Source organism: Ahaetulla prasina, chromosome 18 (genome assembly GCF_028640845.1).
Source record: "Ahaetulla prasina isolate Xishuangbanna chromosome 18, ASM2864084v1, whole genome shotgun sequence".
Taxonomy (NCBI): domain Eukaryota; kingdom Metazoa; phylum Chordata; class Lepidosauria; order Squamata; family Colubridae; genus Ahaetulla; species Ahaetulla prasina.
In genome coordinates, this window is record NC_080556.1 from 467,152 (window position 1) to 492,500 (window position 25,349).

At 52.6% G+C, this 25,349-nt stretch overlaps 1 protein-coding gene across 5 annotated transcripts in view; it reads left to right on the forward strand.

Moving 5' to 3' along the window:
- Positions 1-912: 912 nt before the first annotated feature.
- PHC2 (polyhomeotic homolog 2) overlaps positions 913-25,349 on the forward strand; it is a 33,921-nt gene continuing 9,484 nt past the window's right edge. For 4 of the 5 annotated variants that reach the window (XM_058160911.1, XM_058160914.1, XM_058160912.1 and 1 more), the window contains exons 1-9: positions 913-1,050; positions 7,822-8,035; positions 12,612-12,770; positions 13,418-13,495; positions 13,585-13,755; positions 14,608-14,760; positions 15,146-15,491; positions 15,846-16,192; positions 16,766-16,892. In XM_058160911.1, the coding sequence (XP_058016894.1) occupies positions 7,859-8,035; positions 12,612-12,770; positions 13,418-13,495; positions 13,585-13,755; positions 14,608-14,760; positions 15,146-15,491; positions 15,846-16,192; positions 16,766-16,892 (1,558 nt within the window). In that variant the 5' untranslated portion in view covers positions 913-1,050; positions 7,822-7,858. The remainder of the gene's footprint in view (positions 1,051-7,821; positions 8,036-12,611; positions 12,771-13,417; positions 13,496-13,584; positions 13,756-14,607; positions 14,761-15,145; positions 15,492-15,845; positions 16,193-16,765; positions 16,893-25,349) is intronic. The other variant, XM_058160913.1, reaches the window with a different exon arrangement.

Genomic DNA, 25,349 nt, shown 5'->3' on the forward strand with positions numbered 1-25,349 from the left:
GGCAGTTTGAGCTTTCTGCGTTGGCGCAGAAAGAACATTCTTTGTTGTCCTTTTTAAATGATGTTTTTGATGTTAGCTGTCCATTTTAGATCTTGTGATATGGTAGAACCTAGAAATTTGAAGGTCTCTATTGTTGATACTGTGTTGTCTAGTATTGTGAGAGGTGGAAGTACGGAAAGGTTTCTCCTAAAGTCTACCACCATTTCTATGGTTTATATATATGGAATCATCAACAAAAGTTTTAAACGCTGCAATGGTCGTAAGTGTGAAAACTGGCCATAAGTCCTTTTCTTTCAGGGCCGTTGTAAGTCTGAATGCTCACCAAATGAACGGTGGTAAGTGGAGGCCTACCTGCAGTCCTCAGGTTACGACCCTCACGGAGGCTGCTCATCGTGGTCGTAACCGGGGACCATTCACCCACATAACCCTCCTTCCTTCTGCCTCAAACGGTCCTTAAAAGGAACGGTTGTAAGCAGAGGACTCCCTGAACAGCCGGTCACCGAGGTGAACGGCTAGGGCTGCCTCCCAGCCTTGCCTACCCTGCAGGGGTAGCCATAGGGGGCTGCTTTTCCCCAGGGTTCTCCAACCACCCCCACCCCCAACAAGCCATCCCCGCCCTCCCAGTCCCATCCCTGCCAAGGGGTCCCTCCAGCTGCAGCCCCCCATCCCGCACGTCTGCACGCCTCCTTTGCGTCCGCAGACCCTTCTGCCGCCCCCCCCCGCTTTCATTTTCGATTTGGGCCCGGAGGACGCGATGCAGGCGGGGACGGCGCCCCCCCCACGTTTCTTAGTTGCTATGGCAACCGGCCGGGTCATGCCTGGCATTTTCTCTCCTCCTCCTCCCCCCCCTCGGTGAGTCCCAGGCGTGGGGAGGGAGGAGGGGGGGGCCCGAGGCGGGGGGCTGCCATGGGCGGGGGCGCGCCCGTGACGGCCGCTGGAATGAGCCTTGGCATTGCTCCGCTTTGCGGCGGGGGGGTCGGGGCTGCTGCGCGTCCGGCTGGCCGGGCTGGCTGGCAGCGGGGGCGGCTGCGCGGGCGAGCAGGAGGGCAGGTAAGCCCCAACGGGGCGCCCGCGGGGTGGCGGCGGCGGCGGGGACGGACGGCAGGGTTGGCAGCTGGGCTGGGCTGGGCTCCGCGGGGCTCCTGGCACTGCCAAGGCGGGCGGGGGAGGGAGGGGGGGTCCTTAGCCAGAGGCGCCCCTCGCCCTCCTCCCCCAGAGACCTCCGGACGGGACTGCCAGCTCCATCATCCGCTCCGCAGGCTCCAGGCACATCTTCCGCTATTAGCCGGGCAGAGATGGTTCGCTCGTTCCCTGCTGGGGACTCCGACTCCCATCAGCCGCGGCCTGCCGCAGAGGTCCCCATCTCTGCGCTGGGAGAGAAACAGCCCCCCCCCGGGTTGGGGAGGGTCTTTTTGCACGAATGACCCCCTCCCCGCTTGGCTTCCTGCCCCAGTGGGGGTGGGTGGGGGGGCAGGATGATGGTTGTTGAGGTCCGGAAGCTGGAGGTTGGGGAGAGCAGCCGATGAGTAGGAACTGGGGGGGGGGAGGGAAAGGAATTGGGGGGTTTCCCTCCTCTGCAAAGGAAGACTGCTCTTGAATGGGGAGGCTCGCCATAAAATGGAAGTGGGTGTTTGGAGTGGATCTCCAGCCCTAGATTTTTTGGCCTGGTGCAATGGGGGAGTCGGGAGGAGTGACTGAAACTGACAAACACCCCCCCCCCCATGTCCAGAAAGCTGCAGGTTAATACGTGCCCATCGACTGGCACTCGGGGGTGGGTGGGTGGGATAGACTCTGACTGAATCTGGAGGATTCGGCCCGGCCTTCCTAAGTCTACAGCTCCCTCCAGCTCAGCAAAATCAGAGGACAATCCTGAACCTTATATTGGGAGCTCCCCAAATGTAGCCAACTACGATGCCCAGAGTTCCCAGCAGCTGGGAATCAGGGGGGGCTGTTGTCTCAATGTCCCTGGAGGGTCTCAGGGTAGGTGTCACTCCTCACAATCCCTCCCTTCCTCTTTCTTTCTCTTCGATGCCTTTCCTGTGTCTTGTGACGGGGAGTTCCGCTGATGAACGAGACACAAACAGGGTCCCTTTCCTGCCGCGTGGCTGAACAAACGCCTCATCATTTGTTCTTAATCAGAGACCCTACCCACCCTGTGCCATCACCCGAAATCCAAATCTGTGTGTGTGTGTGTGTGTCTAGTGGCTAACCAGAAACCGAGAGTTTGCCTCCCTTGTGTGTTGTGTATTTGTTTCAAAATGAGACAACCGACCAACCGACTGGAAAGTCCCTCTTTCGAAGTTTTTGGGGTGTTTGTGTGTGCTGGACCAGTCTCACTGTTAGCCTCACTGCCCCATCTTAATCCAACCCCCCTTGACTGCTCGGGTTCTTCCCCAGAGGGATTGGAACTACATATCCCAGGATTCTTAGCCAGCTAGGAGATTGTGGGATTCACAGGCCCCTGTCAACCTTGGCAACTGTAAGACTTGTGGACTTCCAACTCCCAAAATTTCCCAGCCAGCCAGGCCTGTTTTCTTTTTTCTCCTACTCCCTACAGTGCCGAGATTGCAGAGGAAGGGACTAAAAGAGAGTAAGCAGGCATACAATGGGGATAACACACCAAAAGGAATCTGTTATCGTCAGGGAATTCTGGGAGTTGAAGCCCACAAGTTTTAAAGTTGCCAAGATTGGACAGCTCTGTGCTAGATTTGATTTTGAACCAAACATCAAAAAACAAGGAAACCCCAAGTAAAAAAAACAAAAACAAATAGCAAAACCAAAATTTACATTTTGAAATAGATTCAAATAGATAGAGAAATAGATACAAAGACGTTTCAGGCCCATTTAAAGAAAAAAACAATAGTGTGTCTTCACACAAGAGGAGCTCAGGAGAAAGGTCATAATAATACAGATTGTCCTCGCATAACGACGGTAACTGGGACTGGCGACTCCCATCACTAAGCGATGCACTTGCAAAGCATAACGCCACGTGCGTCTGTGGCTGTGAGTTGCTGTTGTTCGGCGAATGTTGCTCAGTTGCAGCATCCTGCGGCCTTGTGATCCCCTTATCCCTACAGGTAGTCCTCGACTTAACACCAGTTCATTCAGGGACGGTTCGAAGTTACAACGGCACTGAAAAAAAGTGACTTTTCACACTCATGACCACTGCAGCAATTTAACAACAGCGGCGAGTCACTTAACAACCGTAGCAAGAAGGGTCATAAAATGGGGCCACTTAACTCACTTAACGGCTGCCTTGCTTAGCAGCAGAAATGTTGGGCTCAATCCTGGTCATAAGTCAAGGACTGACTGAACTAAACTGCAGCATCCCTTGGGGTTAAATGAAATGGAGATGAGATTTAAAACCGGGAAGGGGGGGGGAAAGAATTTTTAATTTTTTTCCAGATGCTTCCCCCTCCCTGTATGGAGAGCTAATTACCCTGCACCAAGGGACCACAACCAAGAACTCCACGGCGCCTAGAAGTCCAGTGCGCTGACGGCAGGGCACCCACTTTGGGGACTGCGGGAAAAATTGAGTCCGGGAATTAGCGAAGCCTTTATAAATGTTTGGGGCCTCCTTGGGCGGGGGGGGGGGGGGGCTCTTTGTCACTGGAGTTGCAAATGCAAACGGGCAACACAGCCTCCCCCTCTACCCGAGACCCTCCATGGCTGCTGTGTCAGTTGTGTTGTTGTGCCAGTTGTGTCTCGTGTTCAGCTTCCTCTCTTCCTAAATTCTGCCTCCCTCCCTCCCTCCCTCCGTCCTTGTGAGAATTTTGGTAGGGAAAAGCAGATTATTTTCCTGGCTCTTGAACTCGGTGTTCCTCAACCACTTGAGGAAGGGAGGGGGAGAGGAGACTTCAGCTCCCAGAATTCCCCAGCAAGATGGAGCGTGTCCCCTTGCGACGTAACTCTGGAACGGGGGTGGGGGTGGGGGGGGCATTGAGTTTTCCACCCTCCCTGCTTCCTTTCCTATCGTGTCCTTTCCGATTGTGATTCTCCTTCTATTCGCTCCATGGTTGTAGTAGATCTTATGCTCAGCGTAACCTCTTTGTGGCTGAAGAGGAAGGCGTATATAATAATATATAGTATATAAAAATTCCCCCTTTTATGTCCAGCAGTCTTTTTATTCGGCACTTCCCGTGTTCTTAGGATGTAAACAAAGGCAGAAGACGCAGCATCTGGCTTGGATCAGGGAGCTACGATCAATTTCCCCCCATGTTTAATCATCATTAAATTGCAGGAGCAGCTGGCCGAGCCTGTCTGGCAAAGAGGCTCCCCGTTCGAGATTAACAGGGTTTTTTTTTTTGCAAAATTTACACCCGGAGCCTCAAAAGGGGAGGCTTGGTAGGAAGGCTTCATCGCAGACACACACACACACCCCCCCGAGTTCAGCTTAAGACGCGTCTCAGTTCCCTGCGTTTGGGGGGGGGGGACCAATGACCACAGTGGGGTCTGAAAATTTCCGTTGCTAAGCCTGACGGTTGTTAAATGAGTTTTGCCCCATTTTATGACCTGCAGTCGTGTCCGAATTTTGCTCATGTGATCACTGTGACGGTCATAAGTATGAAAAAACGGTCGTAAGTCACTTTTTCCAGTGCCATTTCAACTTTGAACATCACTGAAGCAACAATATTGAAGCAGGCAGTCCTCGACTTACAACCTTTCAGACTTAACCACGATGCTGAAGAAAGCGCGTTACAATCTGTCCTCAGACTTATGGCCGTCACAATGTCCCCTTGATGGCGATTCGGGGCACCTAGCATGTACCTGCAACAGTCCCGGGCTCACCATATCCCCTTTTGCCCACCTTAATGTCTCTCTTAACAACTGTGGCAAAAAATGGTGCCAAATCGGGCGCAGGGATGACCCACTTAACAGCAGTCTTGCTTAGTGACAGAATGTCAGGTTCCCAACTGTGGTCGTAAGTCGAGGACTACCCTTATCGCGGTTGGCAGGCACAACTTCCTCCTGTTCTTTAAAGCCTTTTTCGTTTTAGAGGAAGGGGTTTTTCCTTACATGTTTGTGTGGGGTTGTATGTGTGGGGAGGGTTGTCCTATGCCCCTCCAAGCCCCCAGCCTCAATTCTTCCAAGGGGTGAGAATTGGGGGCACCCTATTTAGGGAACACGGAACCTTTTCCAGAGGGATCTTAGGACAGGATAGGATGAAAAGGTCTCCTAAATCCACATCAATTTGCATCTGGCTTTGCCCCTCCCCACTTTTATCTTCCTTGAAACTGGCTAATTGATATGCTAATGAAGCCGCTGATCAATACGGGGAGATTCGGGTGGGAGGGCCACCGAGTGACCAGTGAGTGGAATCCTTTCCAGGCGGTGACGCCGGCCATAAAAATGAAACAATTAGGGGAGATAAATGGACTGGCGTCTGGCGGGGAGGGGGGCCCTGAGTGCTTCCTACCCCATCGGTCTGAATTAATCCTGGGACCCCCTCCCCCCCCTTCCCTCTGCTGTCTCTTCCCTCTTCGTTTGGGGCAGCATTCTCTGTTTTTGCACTCCCCCCCCCCCGTGGGCTTCCTCCCATGTGAGGGGTGGGGATGAAATCCATCTCAGGGTTGCCAGACCTGCCCCCCAAACTTTGAAAAATCTTCAGGCTGTTCCGGAGGCATTGATGGGTGTGTATTTATTTCTGAAAAATGGGTGTGTGTGTGTGTGTGCTGCGGGTGGGAATTTGCCCGGAATGGTCTCTAGGCTGCCTTGTTGGGACAGGGGGTTGGACTAGAAGACCTCCAAGGTCCCTTCCAACTCTATTGTTCTGTCATTCTGCTGTTTTGTTATTGCGTTATTCTGTTACTCTGTCTTTCTATTGTTCTGCTATTTCTGTTAGCCTCTTATTCGGTTGTTCTGTTGTTCTGTCATTCTAACATTCTACTATTCTGCTATTCTGTTATTCTGTCCATCTGCCATTCTGTTGTTCTGTTGTTTTGCTATTCTCTTATTCTATCATTCTGTTAGTCTGTCAGTCTGTTATTCTGTCATTCTGCTGTTCTGTTACTCTGTTGTTCTGTTGTTTTGTCATTCTAACATTCTACTATTCTGCTATTCCGTTCTTCTGTTGTTCTGCTATTCTCTTATTCTATCATTCCGTTATTCTGTCAATCTGCCATTCTGTTGTTCTGTTGTTTTGCTATTGTGTCATTTAGTCGTTCTGCTATTCTCTTACTCTGTCATTCTGCTATTCTGTCATTCTGTCATTCTGTTGTTCTGTCATTCTAACATTCTACTATTCTGCTATTATGTTAGTCTGTTGTTCTGCTATTCTCTTATTCTATCATTCCATTATTCTGTCGTTCTGTTATTCTGTCAATCTGCCATTCTGTTGTTCTGTCGTTTTGCTGTTGTGTCATTGCTATTCTCTTACTGTATTCTGTTGTTCTGTCATTCTGTTGTTCTGTTGTTATTCTGTTCATCGATCTACGAAGGTGCCCATTTTTGCTGTGGCCTGGGCTGTTAAAGGGGGCGCCCTGCCGGCCAAGGACTTTTTGTGGGTGGGGGTCCTCCTGCCCCCTTTCCTACATCCCGCATCCAGGCCCTCCTTGCCGTCTCCTCCAGGTGGGGCGTGAATTCCCTGGCATGCAAAGGGAATTCGCAATCATGCCGCCCGCTTGGCTGACCTGACGTGATTAAAGAAAGGGGGTGGGGGGAGAGAAGACCCCTCCAAAACTTATTTGCATGAAATACGGCAGGCAAAAAAGGGTCCGGCCCTGATTGGCCGTTGCTAGGAAATGCCATAATCATCAGGAAATTAGTTCCCACCCGTCGCCCGTCTTTCTTCCTAGTATCTATTGCCGGCTGGGGCTGAGCGGAACAAAGGCGCGTGGGGGGGGGAGGTTAGCCCCCGAGACAGATCCCCCCTCCCCAAAAGGTGCCTATGCACAGCCACTACAGCATCGCCTCTCAGCATCCCTGGGAGAGGAGGGTGTCTGCGTGTGGCTGCTGGAATTTGGCAATTTGAATTTGAACAACAGGGTCCAAATGTGGGGTGCGGGATGCCCTGGAGCCCCCTTTGGAGGGTGCAAGATTGAGGGGTGCTGCCGGGGGGATGAACAGGGGTCTTGCGTGCCCCCCTGTCAGCTACACCTGCCTTCTGCAAATGCCGAGATCCCTGGGTCCTGAAGGTAAGGGGCAAACAGGTGCTGGTGTGTGTTGGGGAGCAAGGGGTGAGACCCCCCCACTCTATTTTCCATGATTGTCCTTATAGCAATGGGAAGAGGGGGGGGCTGCGTCACACTGTGGCTTTTTCTGGATGGGGTGGACTTGCTTTTTGGTTTATCTAAAATTAGTTATCTGACTGAACTGGGCAAGAGGCGGAGGGTTTAAAAGTGGCATTTCAAGGGAGGAGCTTATAGTTGTCGACTGACCACCAGGTAATACCGATTAGGGAGAAAGGAGATGGCGTAGGAAGAGCTGGGTTCTAGTCCTCCCGTTGGCAGCCGGTCCCTATAAATATGTCCCAAAAGGGGGGGAAAAAAACCCTGTATACGAGACTATTCTCACTTTTCTCTGTGGCTTTTGTGGAAGGGGCAACCTCACCATTGTGGAAATTGTCACGTTGCGATTTTCCAAATCAAGGCACATGTGTTTGTGTGTGTTTGTTTGTGTGCGTGTGCGTGTGTGTGCATTTGTGTGTGCATTCACTGTAGACCAAGCATCACCTAGGTGGAAAACCTGCAAATGCTGGGCGTCTGCAGTGAGGCTTCCTTTCCAGGCAGCATCAATGGGGAGGCTGTTGTAAGTCAGACCGGGTGAGATTCGAACTCGGGACGGAACCCTTTTTTTTTTATAATATACCCCTCTTTCTCACAGGGTCTGCTTGGCCGTTACTTCTCACGGGCTGCCCTGCATGGTCACCATGGAGAACGAGCAGATCCCGACTTCGCCGCCGCTCAGCAACCCGGGGGCCATGACTACCACCACCACCACAGCCCCCAGCAGCAGCAGCAGCAGCAGCAGCAGTGGGCGCCAGACGGGGGCCCCCATCTCCGTCTACAGTGGGATACCTGACCGCCAGACCGTCCAGGTGAGGGGAGGGCAGCCAGGCCTGTTACTGGGTAGCCCAAATTTCTGGAAAGAACCCAATTGCATGTTCCCACCGCTGGGACCGGTAGCCTTACAAACGGGTCAGACTAGATGACCTTTGAGGTCCAACTCTGCAATTTCCTAAAATACAATTTCTGCATGTTCTTCAACCGTCTGACATGATTAGAGGGGATTCTCTCTGACACGTCCTCCATTTCCCTCCCCCCTCGTGAAAGGGGGGAGGAGAGGGCATTTTTTGGCTTAACAGCTCCTGGTTTAACCTATAATCGTTTTTGGGGGGCAATCAGTATGGAAGAGAGGAAAAGAAGGGCTGGAAGCGGGGTAGTGGTGATGGTGTTTCACCAGGAAGCATTTATTGGGGCTTTTGAATCAAGGTTATAACGTGAATGTCTCTAGCAGGGCTGGACTGGATGACCTCCAGGGACCCTTCCAAGGTTCCTCTGACCCTCGTCTGTTCTGGAATCTTTTGGTAAATATCGCCCTCTGGTGGCCCTTCGTGGCCCTGCTGGGCATCTGTGTGAGGAACACAGAGGCTAATGAACCGTGCAGAACGAATTAAATAACATTAATTAATTAAGGCGACCTTGGGAGGAGTCTCCTCCATGCTCTGCGTGAGTTCCCTCTCTGGTTAGAAAGAGCCCGTCATGCAGCTTGTAACATGGTTGGCTTAATCCTGGCTTGGTGCAAACAACACAGTGTGCAAACGGTGACCAAGGGTTGCAGTAGGCCAGTCATTGCGCTATATAGGGATCACGGTTTATGGGCTGGCGTTCTGGGTCTCTCAAATCAGGCTTGCAATACAGAAAGTCCTCGAACTACAACAGTGACTGTTGGAAGTTACGACGAGACTGAAAAAAGGGCCGTTTCTCACACTTAACGACCGTGGCAGCGTCCCCCCTGTGGTCACGTGATCAAAATTCAGAGGCTTGGCAACTGGCATGAACTTACGACGGTTGCAGTGTCTCGGGGTCATGTGATCCCCTTTTGGGACCTTCCGACAAGGAAAGTCAGTGGGGAAGCCCCGAATCGCTTAACGGCTGTGGCGAGAAAAGTCGTAAAATGGAGCAAACGGTCCTATCTACCTCGCCTCTTCTTGATTCACTCCAGCTTCACCATTAGATTTTAGAAACTCTGAAGTTGCACATCCATTCCAAGAGTTGAAGAACTCCATAACTTCCTAGCCCTGGTTTTTTTTTTAAAGGTGCCAAAATTGGATAAAACTGCTCCGGATTTACCATTCGCACACACGGACAAAAATGCTTGCGAAAATCACCTTGCGGTTTTTGTCTGGCGGCCCCCAAATCTCTCCAGCCACCAAATGCTAGGTGCCAAATGCTAAATCTTCAGACCACAAGGAAGGGTCCCCTCCCCCCCACCCTCCTCAGCCTGTTGGACTACAATTACCATTATCCTCCAGCAGGAAGGATGGAGGAACATGGGAAGGATGGAGAATGCAGCCCTTCCCCTCCGCCCCCAGTGGGAAAAAAACCCAAGGAAAGCCTTGGAGCGGGAAAAACCCAGACAAAGTTTTGCAAAGGATGGAGAAGAGAGGGGAGAGGGAGGAGAGGAGGGGTGGGCTTTGTGTGTTTGTATTTGCGTGTGTGCGCGCACACACACACATACACTGGGTGTTTTTCCAGGAACTGGCAGGGGAGGGCAACTGCTTTGTGATGCAGGAACTTTATTTCAGGACCAAACCTTTGTCCCTTCGGATTTAGAGAGCCCCGTAGCCCCTCCCTCCCTCCCTCCCTCCACCCCACCCACCCAAGGCTTAATCTTTGCCTGGGGATCTTCTTAGCAGTGGATCCCCATCCTCGCCTACAGGAAGGACCACGAGGGATCTCTGCCTCACAGGACCAGAGCGTAGGTATCTTTTATCCTGAAATGATTTTTAAGCCAAGAAAACCAACAATTTCGGTTTCTCTCTGCGGCATGGGAACGACATTGTTAGGTTGCGTTGTTTGTGAACCCCTTTCGGGGATGCTTTTCATCCTGGGGGGGTGCGGGGGGAGTTCAGCTGGTTCCTTGGGGTGATCTCCAGAGTTTGCAAGTTTTGTGCAGGGATTTCTCATCCAGGTTTCGGTTCAATCGGGGTTTGTGTTATTGTAGTTTTTTCGATGGAGAATGGAGTCCCCTGCTCTCGCACTGTTGCTGAATTCGCCCACCTTCTGGGTGTGCACGGCACACAAACTTGACACCACAAGTTCAGAGGGGGACCTTTGCAAGCATGCTGCCACACCCACAAACTTACACACACCTGCTGAAGCTTCGTGTGGGCTCAAAAGCCACCGTCTGTCCTTCGCTGGTCGGGTTATACATTACACCAAGTGTGCTTTGGGACAGAGAAAAGTCTTGTACACCAACCGGTGCACTGGTGATTTTGTGATTGTGTCTCCAAGTTCTCTGCTTTTATGATGTGTGTGTGTGTGTTATGTGTGTACTGATAATGATGCGAAAGAAAAACATTCATTGAAGTTACAACTGTGAGAATCTACAGCTGGAATTCTGTAATGGAAGCTCAAGAAATCCCAGTACAACTGGTCCTTGAATTATGACCACAATGGAGCCCAAAATTTCTGTTGCTAAGCGAGAAGGTTGTTAAGTGAGTGTTTTCCCCCCTTTTACAGACTTTCTCGTTGTTAAGTGAATCATTGAAGTTCTTAAGTTAGCAACCCGGTTGTTAAGCGAATCTGGCTTCAACCTGGACTTGGCTTGTCATAAAGTCACGTGACCCCAGGACTCTCAACCGTCATAAGTACATGCCAGTTGCCAAGTGTCTGGCTTTTGATCACGTGACCATGGGGATGCTGCAACAGTCATAAGTGTGAAAAACGCTCCTAAGTCCTTTTTTTTTTCAGTGCTGTTATAACTCTGAACGGTCACTAAACAAGCGGTTATAAATCAAGGACCGCCTGTATCTTCTACCCTGTGGGTTTTTTCGTTTCCTAAACCAATTAAGCATTTTTGGTTTCAGGGGAAAAAAAAATCTAATTAAAAATGGGGGTATCCTGCCACTGAGAAGAAGGCAGAGAGACACATCGGTGTTGTGCCCCTTGTGCCATTGTGGAAACAAAATACACAACGTTGTTTAAGTAGCACTGCCCACCGGCTGCTGCTAGGAATTGGTTTTGGATTCTTCGAGGCACGTGAGAATGTCAGGGGGATGATTGATGAGTCCTTTTGATCGCTCCCCCGGGACCCCTTGCAAATCCCCTGCCTACAAGGTCAAAGCACTAAGACCCTCATTGAGGCTGGTTAACCTTTGATCTGACCCCCCTCCTCTCCCTCCCCCCATTTATGGGGAGGGGGCGAGGAAGCTGTAAGATATTTAGATAGCGACCCTTTATTCAAATCTCATTTCCTGCCGGGGACTTTATCTGACTTTCTATGCAAGCCTATTTTACAAAATGCACAAGATTTGCCAAGGGTTATGTGGCCAAACGCACCTGGGCTTTATCTGAGTTTCTTTGTAAGCGTCTTCACAAAACACACACGGTTTCAAAAAAGTTGTGTGGTTAAACACTCCTGGACTTCATTGGAGTTTTTTTTTTAAAAAAAAGGTAAGCTTCTTTGCAAAACGTGCAAGATTTCCAAAAAGTTGTGTGGTTGAAAATACCTGAACTTTCTCTTAGTTTCTTTGCAAGCCTGTTTGCAAAACGCACAAGATTTCCAAAGGGTTGTGTGGTGCAACAACACCAAGAGAAGAGAATTTGGGTTAAACGCATGGGTTTTTTCCATGCCTCAACCAGAGGGCAGGAGAAGAAGCAACGGGTGGAAACTTATCAAGGAGGGAAGCAACCTAGAATTAAGGACAAATTTCTTGATAATTGGAACAAAATCAGTCAGCGGAACCGCTTGCCACCAGAAGTTGTGGATGCTTCATCCGTGGTTGTCTTCAGAAATAAACTGGACAATCTTTGGACTGGGATGGGTTGGACTAGAAGATCTCCGAGGTCCCTTATATGATTCTGTGATTTATTTTTGGGGTGCTGGAGAAGGAGAAAGCTAGCGCAGCTGCGGTTTACAAACCATAGTTTACAATGTAATGTCTCATCCAGATTCCCACGGTCGTGGATCTAAGTGAATCTAGCTCCCCCCTGACTTGGCTTGTCAGGTCACAAAAGGGGGATCACACACGACCCCGGGAGAGTGCGGCCGTCATAAATATGAGTTGCCAAGCATCTGAACTTTGATCACGCGACCATGGGGGTTCTGCAATGGCCGTTAAGTGTGAAAAATCGACCCTAAGTTATCTTTTTTCGGTCACTAAATGAATCGTTGTAAGCCCAATTCATAAAATCAGCCCGGAAGAACGGCAAGAGGTTTTAGGTCAGGTATGCAAAGTTGCATTTGGAAGGGTGGAAATATCCCCCTCACTTTCTTACTTTTCAGAAGGCAGGTGAGGTCCCAGGTGAGAATTTTGGGGTGGAAAAGAAGCTTTTGTACGTTTCTTTCCACGCCTGTGTGTGTGTGTGTGGGGGGGGGAGGCGTCTGGGGGCCGCCTTCTCTTCCTCTGTTTGCAAACTTCTTTTCTTCTTCTTCTTCTTCCTGGGCAGGTGATCCAGCAAGCTTTGCACCGACAACCGAACACAGCCGCGCAATACCTGCAACAGATGTACGCTGCCCAGCAACAGCATCTCATGCTGCAGACGGCCGCTCTCCAGCAGCAGCACCTGGGGAGCAGCCAGCTGCAAAGCTTGGCCGCCATCCAACAGGTCTGTCGCTTCAGGGGGAGGCCGCCCAGAAAGGCAGGGACTCCCATCTGTGGGGCGGGCGGGGGGGAGGGCCTGTTCCTCTTGGGGCACTCCCCCCCCCCAAAGATTGCAAAAGAAGGGTTCATTTGGGACAGGCGGTCCTCGACTTACGACCACTATGGAACCCAAAATTTCTATTGCTAAGGGAGACAGTTGTGAAGGGAGTTCTGCCCCATTTAATGAGCGTTCTGGCCACTGTCGTTAAGTGAATCCCTGCAGTTATTCAGCGAGGAACGCAGTCGTTAAGCGAATCTGGATCCTCCATTGACTTTGCTTGTCAGGAGGTGGCAAAAAGAAAGGGTGGGGTCATGTGACCCCCTGCGACCGTCATAAATCCGAGTCAGTTGCCAAGTGTCCAAATTTTGATCACATGACCGTTGGGGAATTCTACAGCAGTCGTGAAAAATGGTCACAAGTCACTTTCTTCAGGGTCGTTGAAACTAAATTAGGTCACTAAATGAACGGCTGCAAGCGAATTTGCTCAACCAAATGTAGCTCGTTTGATTTTCGTTACTTATTCGTTAAGATTTTACTATGGTTCCTGGGTGGCGGGAATGCCACTTTAACGCAGCGGGGGGGTCCCGCTCCCCCCCTTCCCCCTTTTGCAGGCCAGCTTGGCAGCCAATCGGCAGGGCGTCTCCCCCTCCTCCAACGGGGCCACGCAGACCCCCCCGCAGCAGTCCACGGTAAGACAGAGCCTGCCTCGGTTTCCCCCGAGTTCTTGGGGGGGGCTCCCCTTTCCTTAGCTCACTGACTCGCTCGTCTCTTGGCCCAGATCAACTTGGCCACCTCCCCTGCGGCGGCCCAGCTCATCAACCGGGCACAGAGTGCGAATTCTGCGGCCGCCACTGCCTCGGGCATCGCCCAGCAAGCCGTGCTTTTGGGCAACACCAGCAACCAAACCCTGAGTGCCAGCCAGGCGCAGATGTATCTCCGGGCGCAGATGGTAAGCGATGCTTCGTTGGGGGGGGCGCCCCCCGGGGGTCCTGGTTTGGCCTGAGGAGGGGAGGGGTCCTTCCACCGTAGGCTTAAATCCACTAGGAGGCTGTCTCTGCATCCAGGGGAGGGTGCGAAGCTGCATTGCTCGTAGGTCAGTGTTGCCGTCTTGTTGCCGCAGTTGAGAAATTACAACTGCAGATTCCTCCAAGCAACATAATTACAGGAAGTCCTCAACTTACGACCACAATCGAGCCCCCCAACTTTCCGTTACCAAGCGAGACAGTGGCGAAATGAGTTTTGCCCCGTTTTATGAGCTTCCTTGCCACCGTTGTTAAGTGAATCTGGCTTCCCAGTTATTTGTCACAAAAAAAAGGACCATGTGCTCCTGGGACAGCGAAGAAGGTAGAACTGAAGAAGCTTTTTGGATGAGAAGTGAAACGTTTTCAGGGGGGGGAAAAACAAGAAGAAAGTCCAATTGCATTTAGGGATAATCATGACCTAGAAGATAATTGAGAAGCTCCATAGTCTGGAATGGTCGAGGGTCTCCTGCTTGAACAGGCGGTTGGACTAGAAGACCTCCAAGGTCCCTTCCAGCTCTTGTTTATTCTCTTATTTCTAATCCCAGATCAGTTAATCAGTGGGACGGGTTCTCTCCAGAAGTTTTGGGGGCTCCAATCCTGGAGGTTTTCAAGAAGAGGAAACTAGGGCAGCCGTTTGTCTGGAATGGTGTAGGGTCTCCTGCTGGGTTGGACTAGAGGGCCTCTGGGGTCCCTCCCAGCCCTGGGGTTCTGTCTTTGTGTTTTGCTGGGCTTGGCTGGCTGGGATCAGCAACGGGGGAACCATTTGCTGTGATTTTCAGGCCCAGCAGACAAGTTTAATGCAAGTAGCTAGGAGCCTAGGCCGTGCTGTTCCTTTGTCCCCCCAGCTCATCTTCACCCCCACCGTCGCCACCGTCCAGCCCGAGGGGACCAGCAGCAGCAGCATGCAGCCCCCGACCACCACCGCACCTCAGGTAAGGGGAGGGGGCCGGGAAACGGGGGCCAGGCGAACACCTGGATAGGGAGGGTTCCTCTGCACAGGTGGCCCTTGGCTTAACGCCACAGCCGAGCTGACAGTTTCCACTGCTAGACAAAGGCCGTTGTGACGTGAATTTTGCCCACCCCCCTTTTACGACCTTTCTTGCTACAGCTGTTAAGCGAATCACCGCAATCCGGTTACTAAGTGAATCCGGCTTCCCCATTGATTTTGCTGGCCAGAAGGTCACAAAAGGGGATCATGTGACCCCATAAATATGAGTCAGTCGCTGCAGCGGTCGTAAGGCGTGAAAAACAGTCAAAGTGAAAAACTTTGAGCGGTTGGTTGTAAGTCAAGGACTATTTGGGTCCTCTTGTCTCCAGGTGCAGAATTCGGCCCTCCGGACGCAGCAAGCCGTTAGCCAGGCGCTGAGCTCCAGCGCGGGTCAACCACCACCACCCGCCGTGGCGATCAAACCCGCTCTGAATAACGGCAGCCATTCCTCCTCGGCCCCCTCTTTCGCGGCCTCCTCTACCTCCCCTGCGGCTCAGGCCAAGGGCGCCAAGGAAGGCGGACACGAGCCCCTCTCCGAGCACCTGAGGAAAGGTGAAGGGGGCGGGGCAGGCAGCGGCGGCAGCAGCAACGGGACAGCGACCACCCTGGACGGACGAGGCAGCACCCCCAACCGGACAGGCCCTCCCGCCACCACTCACGCCCTGATTGCCCCAGGTGAGTGTGTCCGAAGGTGGCATGGCCAGTGGAAAGGTAGGGGGTGAAAGGCCTGGGGAGGGGGTCTCCTTGTGGTTCAAGGTCCTTCCTTCCTTCCTTCCTTCCTTCCTTCCTTCCTTCCTTCCTTCTCTCCTTTCCTCTCCTCTCCTCCCCTCCCTTTCTTTTTCCTCTCCCTTCTCTTTTTCATTCTCCTTCTCTTTTGAGTTAAGTAAAGGAAATCATGCTTCTGCCTAAAAGAACGCAGAAGAAGGGACGCTGGTAGCAGCCTTTACTTCTACCTGTGGGAACCTGGGCAGACCTTATGGGAAAGTAATGGTCCACTCCCCCCCCCCGTTTCCCCCCCTATTTTTCCAGCTTATTCCGCAGCCCAGACTCAGCCGCAACAACAGCAGACTCAGACAAAGCCCCTCCCACACCAGTTTGTAATCCAGCAACAACTTCAGCCTAAAGCCCCCCACCTGCAGGCCTTCAGCACACCTGCCCCCAGCCTCAACGCCCCCTCAGCCCACCTGCCAGCTTGCCAGTCTCCCGCCCAGCACCGGCTCAATTCCAGCCACACGTCGCCACACCTTCCTGGCCCTCCTGCCCTGGGGCTCCAGCGGACAGAGGGACGTCCCACCGGGTGTCCGAACCACACAACTCAGCACAAGTTCCAGCACACGTCTGCGGTCATTCTCCAGCTACAGCCGCCCGTTGGGACGGTGAGTGTGTGTGGGATGGAGGTACATGAGTTCTAGGTGGGGGAGGGTCTCCGCCCTTGACTTCCAGGGAGCTCCTTGCTTGGAATTTAGATTTGGGAGGTCCCCTTAAGGTCATCCAGTCCAACCCCTGCTCCAGATTGGTGGATGGCTACCCCCAAACTCGTCCCAGCCAGGGAAATCTAACCTGCTCTGGGTCATTGGTGTTCATAGCTCGGGGTTGAACTGAGGGCCCCTTGGTGCTCTCTGAGCTGGGTGGTTTTCGTTGTCAAACTAGGTAACCTCAACAGTGCTAGCTGACCTGATGATGTTCCCTGGCTGGGTCACGAAACGTCTGCGAGGAAACCACCAAGCTCAGAGAGCACCAGGGACCCCACAGTCCTCCTCCCCCTCCTCTCTGCAGACCCCACTCCCTTCCAGCACTGATGATGCTCCCTAGCTGGGTCACGAAACAACCCAAGGAGCCCTACCCCAAGCCACAAATATTCTTTTCCGTCAGTCATCAGGAAAATTTCTTTGTGATTTTTGGACTTTCTCTTCCGACGCTTTTCCCCTGCTTCCTTTCTCCGTCTGCAGCTGCCCCTGAGCGTCCAGGAGGCTCCCCGGAAGGACCCTGCTCTTCTCTCTCCCGAAGCTGCCTGCACGTCTCCGTCAGCCCCTCCCAAACCACCACCTTCCGAGGGTCCCGGACCCCAGCCACATGGTAGGAAATGCCCAGGCAACTCCCTTCTTTCCCAGGAATCTGGGGAAAGTTACTTAATTGGGGATCACTCAGGGGAACCTCCCCATTCAGGGCAGTCTACCTGCAGAAGCCTTGGCTCTGAGGGGATTTGGACGGGGATTATGGGCTCTCATGGTCTGGCCAAAATGGGGAGGACTTGCCAGAAGGTTGCGAAAGGGGATCACGTGACCCTGGGACGCTACGACCGTCGTAAATATGAGCCCGTTTCCAATTGTCTGAATTTTGATCACGTGACCAGGGGGAGGCTGGTCAATAAATCCAAAAAAATGGTCCTGTCACTTTTTTTCAGGCCCGTTGTAGCTTTGGTCACTAAATGAACTGTTGTATATCGAGGACTTCTTTATTTGGGAGCCTTATTTTTTTAATACACGCTACTAAGAGGCAAAGATTATGAGTTAGTTGAGGGGGGGGCTTTTAAAACTCTCTATTTTGGGCTCCGTTGTGGTCGTAAGTCAAGGACTATCTGTGGACTTAAAACCGTTTCTTTAGTGACCGTTCAAAGGGGTGAAATAAAGGGGCCCTTTACCTTGAGGAGGGGGTCCTAGCAACCATGAAAATGGCAAAACAGGGTTCCTTGAGATGCCCCCCCTCACCCCACCCCCTGAGGAAAATCGGGGTCCCCTTTGTCATTCTTCCTTTCTGCCCCATGAATGTCCCTCCCCTGAGCTGTGGGGGCTGCCCCTCCCCGATCTGTGGCCTGGGAGGGGGGGGGGCGGGAAGCAGGGCAGCAACTGCCTTTTGTCTGCTCTCCAGACATTTTTTGGGGAGGGGGCCGAAGACAATAGGGCTGCCCTCTCCGCTTCACCCCACAGCTGGATCCCTGACCCGCCTTCCCAACCCCCTTCACGCCAGTTAAATGGAGCGAAACTTCAGCATGCCCCCCCCCCTCGGAAGGGGTGAGATCACATCTGCATTCTTGGAGGGCCCCCCCAAAATAATCCGTCCCCCACCCAGGCTGGATAATAGTACTTGAAAGCCACACAGGCCTTTGTGGAAAATGCGTGGGAGGGAGTCCTGCTGAGAAGCGGGGGATTGGGAGGGACATACAGGGACACCTACCCCCATCCCAGAAGCAACTGTCTTTTCTCATGCAAACTCCCATTTCACACAAACACACACACACACACACACACCCTCCAAAGACATCTGGAAAAAGCCTGCAAAGATGCCATGCCCCCCAAGCCCTCCCTCCCCCACAACCCCCCAACCGGTCGTTTTTGCAACAAATCAAATTTTGCAGGAAAGACGCCTGTCTGAATTTGCACCCGTGACCACAATGCTCGGATGCCACAAGGCAGAAAAATAGCCCCCCAAAAGCCAACTGGGCCTTGACTGTCATTTCTTCCCTCTACTTACGGAATTTCCCTTGCTAAGCGGGGGGGGGGGGGGGGAGAGTTTTATTGCCCCGATTTTACTACCTTTTCCCCCATGGATGTTGAAGATCCCACTGCAGCTGTTAAATTGTGACTTACGACCACAACGTGGCATCAAATTTCCATTGCTAAACAAGGCAGCTGTGAAACAGCTGTTGCCCCATTTAACAGCTTTTGCCCCGGTTCTTAAGCGAATCACTGCTGTTAAGCGAATCTGGCTTCCACATGGGTGTGGCTTGTCAGAAGAGCGCCAGTGGCTCCGGGGTCGGACTAGAAGGCCTCCAAGGTCCCTTCCAACTCGGTTATTCTGTTTTCCCCCTTCTTTGTAGCCTCAAAGGCTCCTTTCTCCATCCCACATGATTCAGTGGGGCTGCAGCTGGCCACCATGTGGGGGGAGATCCAGTTTCTGGCCCCCTTAACTGACCTCCAAATCTAACGTTAAAAAAAAATTGTCCCTTCCATACTTTAGTTCAAATTTAAATTTAAATCTGAGAAGAAGGGGAGACTAAATTTAACCTTAAAATTTAAATTTCGATTTAATTTAAATTTAAGGTTAAAATTAGCTTCCCTTTCTTCTCTGATTTTTGCAAAGATTTAACCACCTACAGGGAGAAAGAAAAAGTCAAATAAACCCATTTCTAAACTGGATTTTAAAAAATTAAGCAAAACCCCCCCCAGAAAGAATCAGAATAAATGTAGGTATTATTTAGGGTTTGCCTGTTTTGTTTGTTTTCCCAGCCAAGCCCTTTGTCCTGGATCATGGAATCATGGAGGGGGGGGGCGTGTTTAGGCAGCCCCCCCTCCCCCGTCAATCAGAGGCAGAGGGTAACCTTTGACATCCCCCTCAAACAGTGGCTAAAACAAAGGAGATGCCTTCTTGCTGGATTAGCTGGGAATGTTGGGATTCGTAGTCCTGGTGTGGGATGGGCGTCATTTGGAGTGGGAGGGCAGGGGCTGCTACAATTTGGAAATTTTTTTGGAGGAGGGGTGTCTGAAAATCAGGGCCTCTTGGGGGGAGGCTTATAGAAGCAACCCCCCCCCTCCCTCTCATGCCACCTGGTTCAAAAGCGTAGGTGGGTTACAGACCCTCCCAAATTGTTCTTGGCTTTTGTTGCAGGGGGGGGGAGAAACCCCCCCCATGTCTGTCTCTGTGTGTGTGTGTGTGTGTATGTTTGTGTGCATGTTGTGTGTGTGTATGTGTGTGGATAAAAACCCCGGCATCTGTCTTGTGGCGTGGAGTGCAGAAGGTGATTGGCAGGTCTAATAAGATTAATGTAGACAAAGAAAGAACCTAACGGCCATTCCTTCTGCCAACCTCCCCACCCACCCCCCAAAATCTAAAATCCCCTTGTTTAAATCTGGTTTGGAGCAGCCAGCCAGCCAGCCCACCCTGTGCCACGAGTCCAGCCTTGGCACTTGGGGAGGGGTCTGGCGGTTGTTTGGGCCAGCCCACCCAGCTGCGGGAATCCCAGATGAGAGGATAAGGAAGTTTTCCAGATAGGTGAGAGTTTTCCTTGCATTTTTTTTCTGCACAAAAATGAACGGTTTAAGAGGGTCTCCTGCTCACACAGGGGGTTGGACTAGAAGACCTCTGAAGTCCCGTCCAGCCCTATTATTCTGTGTTCTAATTGAGACACCCCCCCCTAAGTTAGGGATAGAGGAGGGGGGTTCGTCCCCCCCAATTTTCCAGCAGGAATGGTTAGGGTCTCCTGCTAGAAAAGGGGGCTGGACTGGAAGACCTACCAATAAATATTTGTAGCTCAGGGTTGAAATAAGGGGTCTCTGAACCCAGAGTTCTTGCAGAGGTTTCACGCACAACCCAACTAGGTAACATCATCAGCGTGACAGTGGAGGGGAGGTTGCAAAGAGCAGGAAGAAGAAGATGATGATGATGATGGTTGTAGGGTCCTTGGTTTCCTCTGAACTTGGTTCTGAACCACTGATGACATTGCCTAGTTGGGTCATGAAACATCTGCAAGAGACCACCAAGAACTCCCCACCACCACCACCACCACGTCTCTCCCACCCCTCTTCTTCTAACTGGGGCCTCCTGAGTGAGGGATGGAGCAGCCTGAGGCAGGTGTGAAATCCAGCAGGTTCTGGAGAACCGGTAGCATAAATTTTGAGTAGTTCGGAGAACTGGCAAATACCACTTCTGGCTGGCCCCAGAATGGGGTGGGAATGGAGATTTTTCAATATCCTTCCCCCTGGAGTGGGGTGGGAATGGGGATTTTGCAGGATCCTTCCCCTGCCATGTCCACCAAGCCCCCCAACCCTCCGGCATCGGTTCCGCGGGATGGACTAGATTACAGAGGTCTCCAACCTTGGCCACTTTAAGCCTGGCGGACTTCAACTCCCAGAATTGCCCAGGGAGCAAAGTGGCCAAGGTTGGGGACCCCTGGACTAGACGACCTCCAGGGCCCCTTCCAGCCCCGTTTCCCTCCGCAAGCGGGACCCGGCCGGGTTAGAGCCGTTCCAGAGGCGGCGTCCCGGAGCAGCACCTGGGAGCTGTCCGGCGAGGGCGCTGCGCTGCGCTGGATCCGGCCGGGCGAGGCGGCCCCGGGCGCGGCCAATGAGCGGCGTCGGGGCGGAGGAGGAGGAGGAGGGGGCGCTGGGCCCGGCGCCTCCCCGTCCGGCTTCTCCTCCCTCGGCGCGGCGGGCGGCATTGTTCGCGGCCGGAGCCCCCAGCCCGGGACGCCCCTTCGCGCCTCCCTCGCTGCGGCTTCCCCTCTCCGCCCGACCGGAGCGCGGATGGGGTGCTGGGCGGGCCGGGCGGCGCAGGTGACTCAGGTGGCGCAGGGAAGGCAGGTAAGCCGCGGCGGGGCGGGGGTGGAGGGCTTTGTCCTGGGGGGACGGGGGGAGGGCAGCCCGTCTGCCGGATCTCGGGCTGGCCCGCTCGGGAGGCTCGGATCTCCTTTGCTCCCCTTTTGGGGAGAGGCCCCCATGGACCCCCCCTCCCCTCCCCTTCCCGCGCCTTGTACCCAGAGCGGATCTGGGGAGGGGGTCTCCCGTGGATCGGCAGAGGAGCCGGGCAGGAAGCCGCTGGCTCAACCTGGCTTCAGAAACCCGCGGAGGGAATTTCCCACGCTCCGTCTCCCCCCACGGGATCCTGTGGGACTACAGCGCCTATGCTTCCCAACCGGTCGGCCAGCCTTCCTCTGGGTCGGGGGTGGGGGGCTCCTGAGTTAAAGCGGAGGGTGCCCGGTTGCAAAAGGAACTGGAGGAAGGGTCGCGCGGGCCGTTTGGGGCTCTTAGAAATGCGTGTTTGAGTAACAGCAGTTCTTGGGGCCTCGTTGGGGGGGGGGGGCTTGGACGGGCTTGGACTACAACCCCCATCCCAGATGCAGTTTGCCTTATCTTTGGGGGGCTTCAGGAGCCCCTTTAAGTGTGAAGTGTTAAATTTGTACCCTATGATTAAGTGTTGTACCTTGACCAAGGTATTTTTTCTTTTATGTACACTGAGAGCATCTGCACCAAGACAAATTCCTTGTGTGCCCTATCACATTTGGCCAATAAAAAAATTCTATTTGGCCCTGGAATCCTTTTGAGACTGCAACGCCCATCGGGCTTTTCTCTTGGGCTGGAAGTGCCTTGTGGGGGTTGGATAGGCTGGGGGGAGGGTAGTCCGCGTCCCTCCCTGCCCCCCCCCAGCTGTGCTGTCCCGTAAATCTTTTCCCCTGGTTCGCCTAACCCTCCAAACAGCCCCCCAAGGCCTAACCCCGGTTATCAAAACACCCTGGTGTTGACATTAGCCAGAACTTGCAAACTCCTCTAACAGATGGTGTCCTTCTTTAATTGGTGGATTGTAACTGAGTTGCTGACCTGAATACTGTCCTTTTTAACACCACCTCTCTGCCAGCCCTTTGAGGTAGGCCAAGCTGAGAAATTGGGAGAGGAATGATGTTTACTGTTGGTTACAGAAATTTGCATGCCTGTTTCTCTCCGCCCCCCTTATACCCAGCAGAGTCTAGGTGGGGTTTCTTTGAGTTTCTTTCTCAGTGATATTTATTTTTTGAACCTCATGATGGCCGGGGAATTCTGGGAGTTGAAGTCCACACGTCTTAAGGTGGCTCCGGTTGAGAAACAGGGCTACTGAATTGGGGGAACTCTGGGGAGGGGGGTTCAGTGCCCCACTGATTTCCTTTCTCTCCCTTCCTGTTCAAGTGAGCACCCCCTCTCCCCCAGATGCGGAACTCCCCTTCACCTGGCTTGGTTTCCAAACTTCTTCCTAAACTACCGACTCCTGGCAGAAGTCACCTTTCCTTCCCCTGCAAAGCCCAGGGGAAGGGGGCTGCCAGAAAAGAAAATTGTGTGTGCGCGTGTGCATCCCTCCACAACTTATCTCTAAAAGAATGTGAAGATAAAGTTGCTTTTGTGTCACCTATGGAGGGGAGACCGAGCGGGAGGGGTGGCTCGCTCAATATCATCCGTGGCTGAAGTTTGCTTGGCTTGGTTTGGAGGAATGCTGCCACTTTACTGGCTGCTGTTTTGAGTGCGGATTGATTACATATTTTCTGGTGGTTTTTCGGCGTGCTGTGTGTGTGTGTGTGAGAGAGAGAGAGAGGATTCTTGTTTCCAGGAAGTGGCTTGTGGCGGAGGGTGGGAAGGACACAAAGGCAGCTTTTTATGACTGTCAATAGTTCTTTCTTCTTCCGTTCGCTTAGCAAATCCCCTTGTGGTCCCCTTCCTTCCGTTCCTCTGCTCCGGGAATCAATTTTGAATCCAATTCCAGCAACCTGGAATGAAGGAGAAACTTCCTACTAGTGAAGACAATTAACCAGTGGGACAGCAGTGGGAGGTTTTCAAGGGGAGACGGGACAGCCCACGTGTCTGAAATGGCAGAGGGGTCTCCTGCTTGAGCAGGGGGTTGGACTAGAAGACCTCCATGGGCTGTTTCGGCAGATAAATAAACAGGAAATAAATAAGAGAAGGGGTGACTCCTGCAGAGATGCAGCCTGGTTGCCCTCCACTTCTCCAGTGAGGAGGGGCTGGCTGGCCCATCTGCCCTTCCGGTGGGAGCACCACATGGCCAGGAATTCCCAGTGGGGGTGGGCCTGATGGGTGATGGTTTCCGTTGCTTTCCAAGCCAGCTTGAGTTTGCATTGTAAGTCCAGATGGCGTCTCAAAGGAGGCAGGCTGGGTCTGATTGGATTATGGCCACGCTTGGGGGGTGGGGGTGGGCTCCTCCATCCTCATCTGGAGGTGTGTGTGTGTGTGTGAGGAGGGTTTTCAGAGCCCAGCCTGAGAGAGAGAGAGGGAAGCATCGGGTAGCAAAGCCAGCTCCCCAAATCCTGAGCGTGAGAACAGAAAACCACAATAATTCCAGGCTCACAGCTGAGTGAGGGGTGGGGTTTGTTCTCTTTGTGTTGGTGGCCCTCCCTCCCTGCCAGGGTTTCCGTGCCAGCGCTTCCTTCCCCCGCGCATGTGCCGGGGTGACGCTGATCATTCCCCTTCCGTTTTTTGGAGAGCAGAAAAACAGAAGAATAAAGTTGGAAGGGACCTCGGAGGTCTTCTAGCCCAACCCGCTTTGTGGAACCCTAGTTAATCCAGCCCCTGGTCCAAGCCTTTGATTCTGGTTTTGCAGACCCAGCCTCCCGCTCACCGGCTTTGGGGGCTAAGGGGAATTGCGTGAACTCTGCCCTTGCGGTTTGCCACTCGCGTCTTCTCGTGTGACAGCGCAACTCTTGGTGGCTTGACGAACGGAACACGGCTCAGCCAGTCTAGGGTGCTGTGGGAATTTATCTGGCAGCTGCTGGTGGTTTCCCCAACTGTAAATCAGAATATTTTGGGACTTTTCTGGACTCCTCTCTGAGTTTGGAAACCAACCTTGTTCCTTTTTTGTGCTCGCTGAAATCCTTAGGTAAGATTTATGTGAGTTTTGCATGCATCTGAATTCTTGGAATATTTTCTGTCCTCTTAAATCTTTTCGAAGCAGCATGAATTTGGATCAGTTTTTGAATGCCGTGTATCTCAGAGGGACTTACAAGATTCCCATATCCTTGCAACTGTTTTATTTACTTAGAGATATCCCGTGGTTTAGTGGAGATTTTGATCCTGGCTAATCAGCTAACCTCACACCCGTGCACAAACCCTTGTTTAGAAAGCGTCTTTCTCTTGAGTTTGTTAGTAGTAGAGGTACACAGATAGTCCTTGACTTACAACCACACCTTGTTCCCAAGTCACGAAAACAGAACACACGAGTTGGAAGGGAACTTAGAGGTCTTCTAGTCCAACCCCCCTGCTCAAGCATGGTACGAACCAATCCCACCAGGCAGGGAGGCTTCCTTTGGGGGGTACAACAGAGATAATAACTGGGTCCCCCACTGAGCTGGGCTTTGGGGTGTCCCCCAGATTGCCACAAGGCAAGAACGGCGTGCGATTCACGGACAAGACTAGAGGTTCCTCAGAAGGTGCAGCTTGGCCGTTCTTCCTTTGGAAATCCAAGCAGGCCGAAGGCCAACTGGCGAAGCTCCTTTGCTGCAGGAGCCTCAGATGCGGTGGGCAGCTGGACATCTTTTGTTGACCGAGGCTGCTCCCAGCATGCCTTGCAAAGTGTGCCTGCTGGCTTCTGTTGTGAAGGTTGCACGCGTTGTTGCTGCGACGGGGAGGCTGGCGGGCGGGGAGGCGCGTGAGCAGGGAGTGCCGCGTCTCCGGGGCATTTGCAAAGGCGGGCGAGCGAGCAACAAGCTCCCTCATGCGTGTGTCGCCAGGCGGCTTGGCGTGCAAAGCCTTGTGCATGTCACATCAAGACCATTTTTTCCCCCTGGTTAAACAACTCCTGCGCGAGATAGAAACAGGCCTCAACGACTCACTCTGCTTTCTGCAAAAGAAAAGAAGAAAAAAAAATTGTTTTTGGAGCAGAAAATCGTGCAGAGCATCATAGCCATGCAAGGCCCGGTTCCTCGTTTTTACACAATTCCTTGTGGATAGGATTGCAATTCCTTCTGGAGAAAAGCCATTATTTTTGGCCAGAATTTGCCTTGTTTACGAACGGTGCTTTCTGCCTGTGTAAACATCCTGCTTCGGACATCATGAGGTCCAGAAA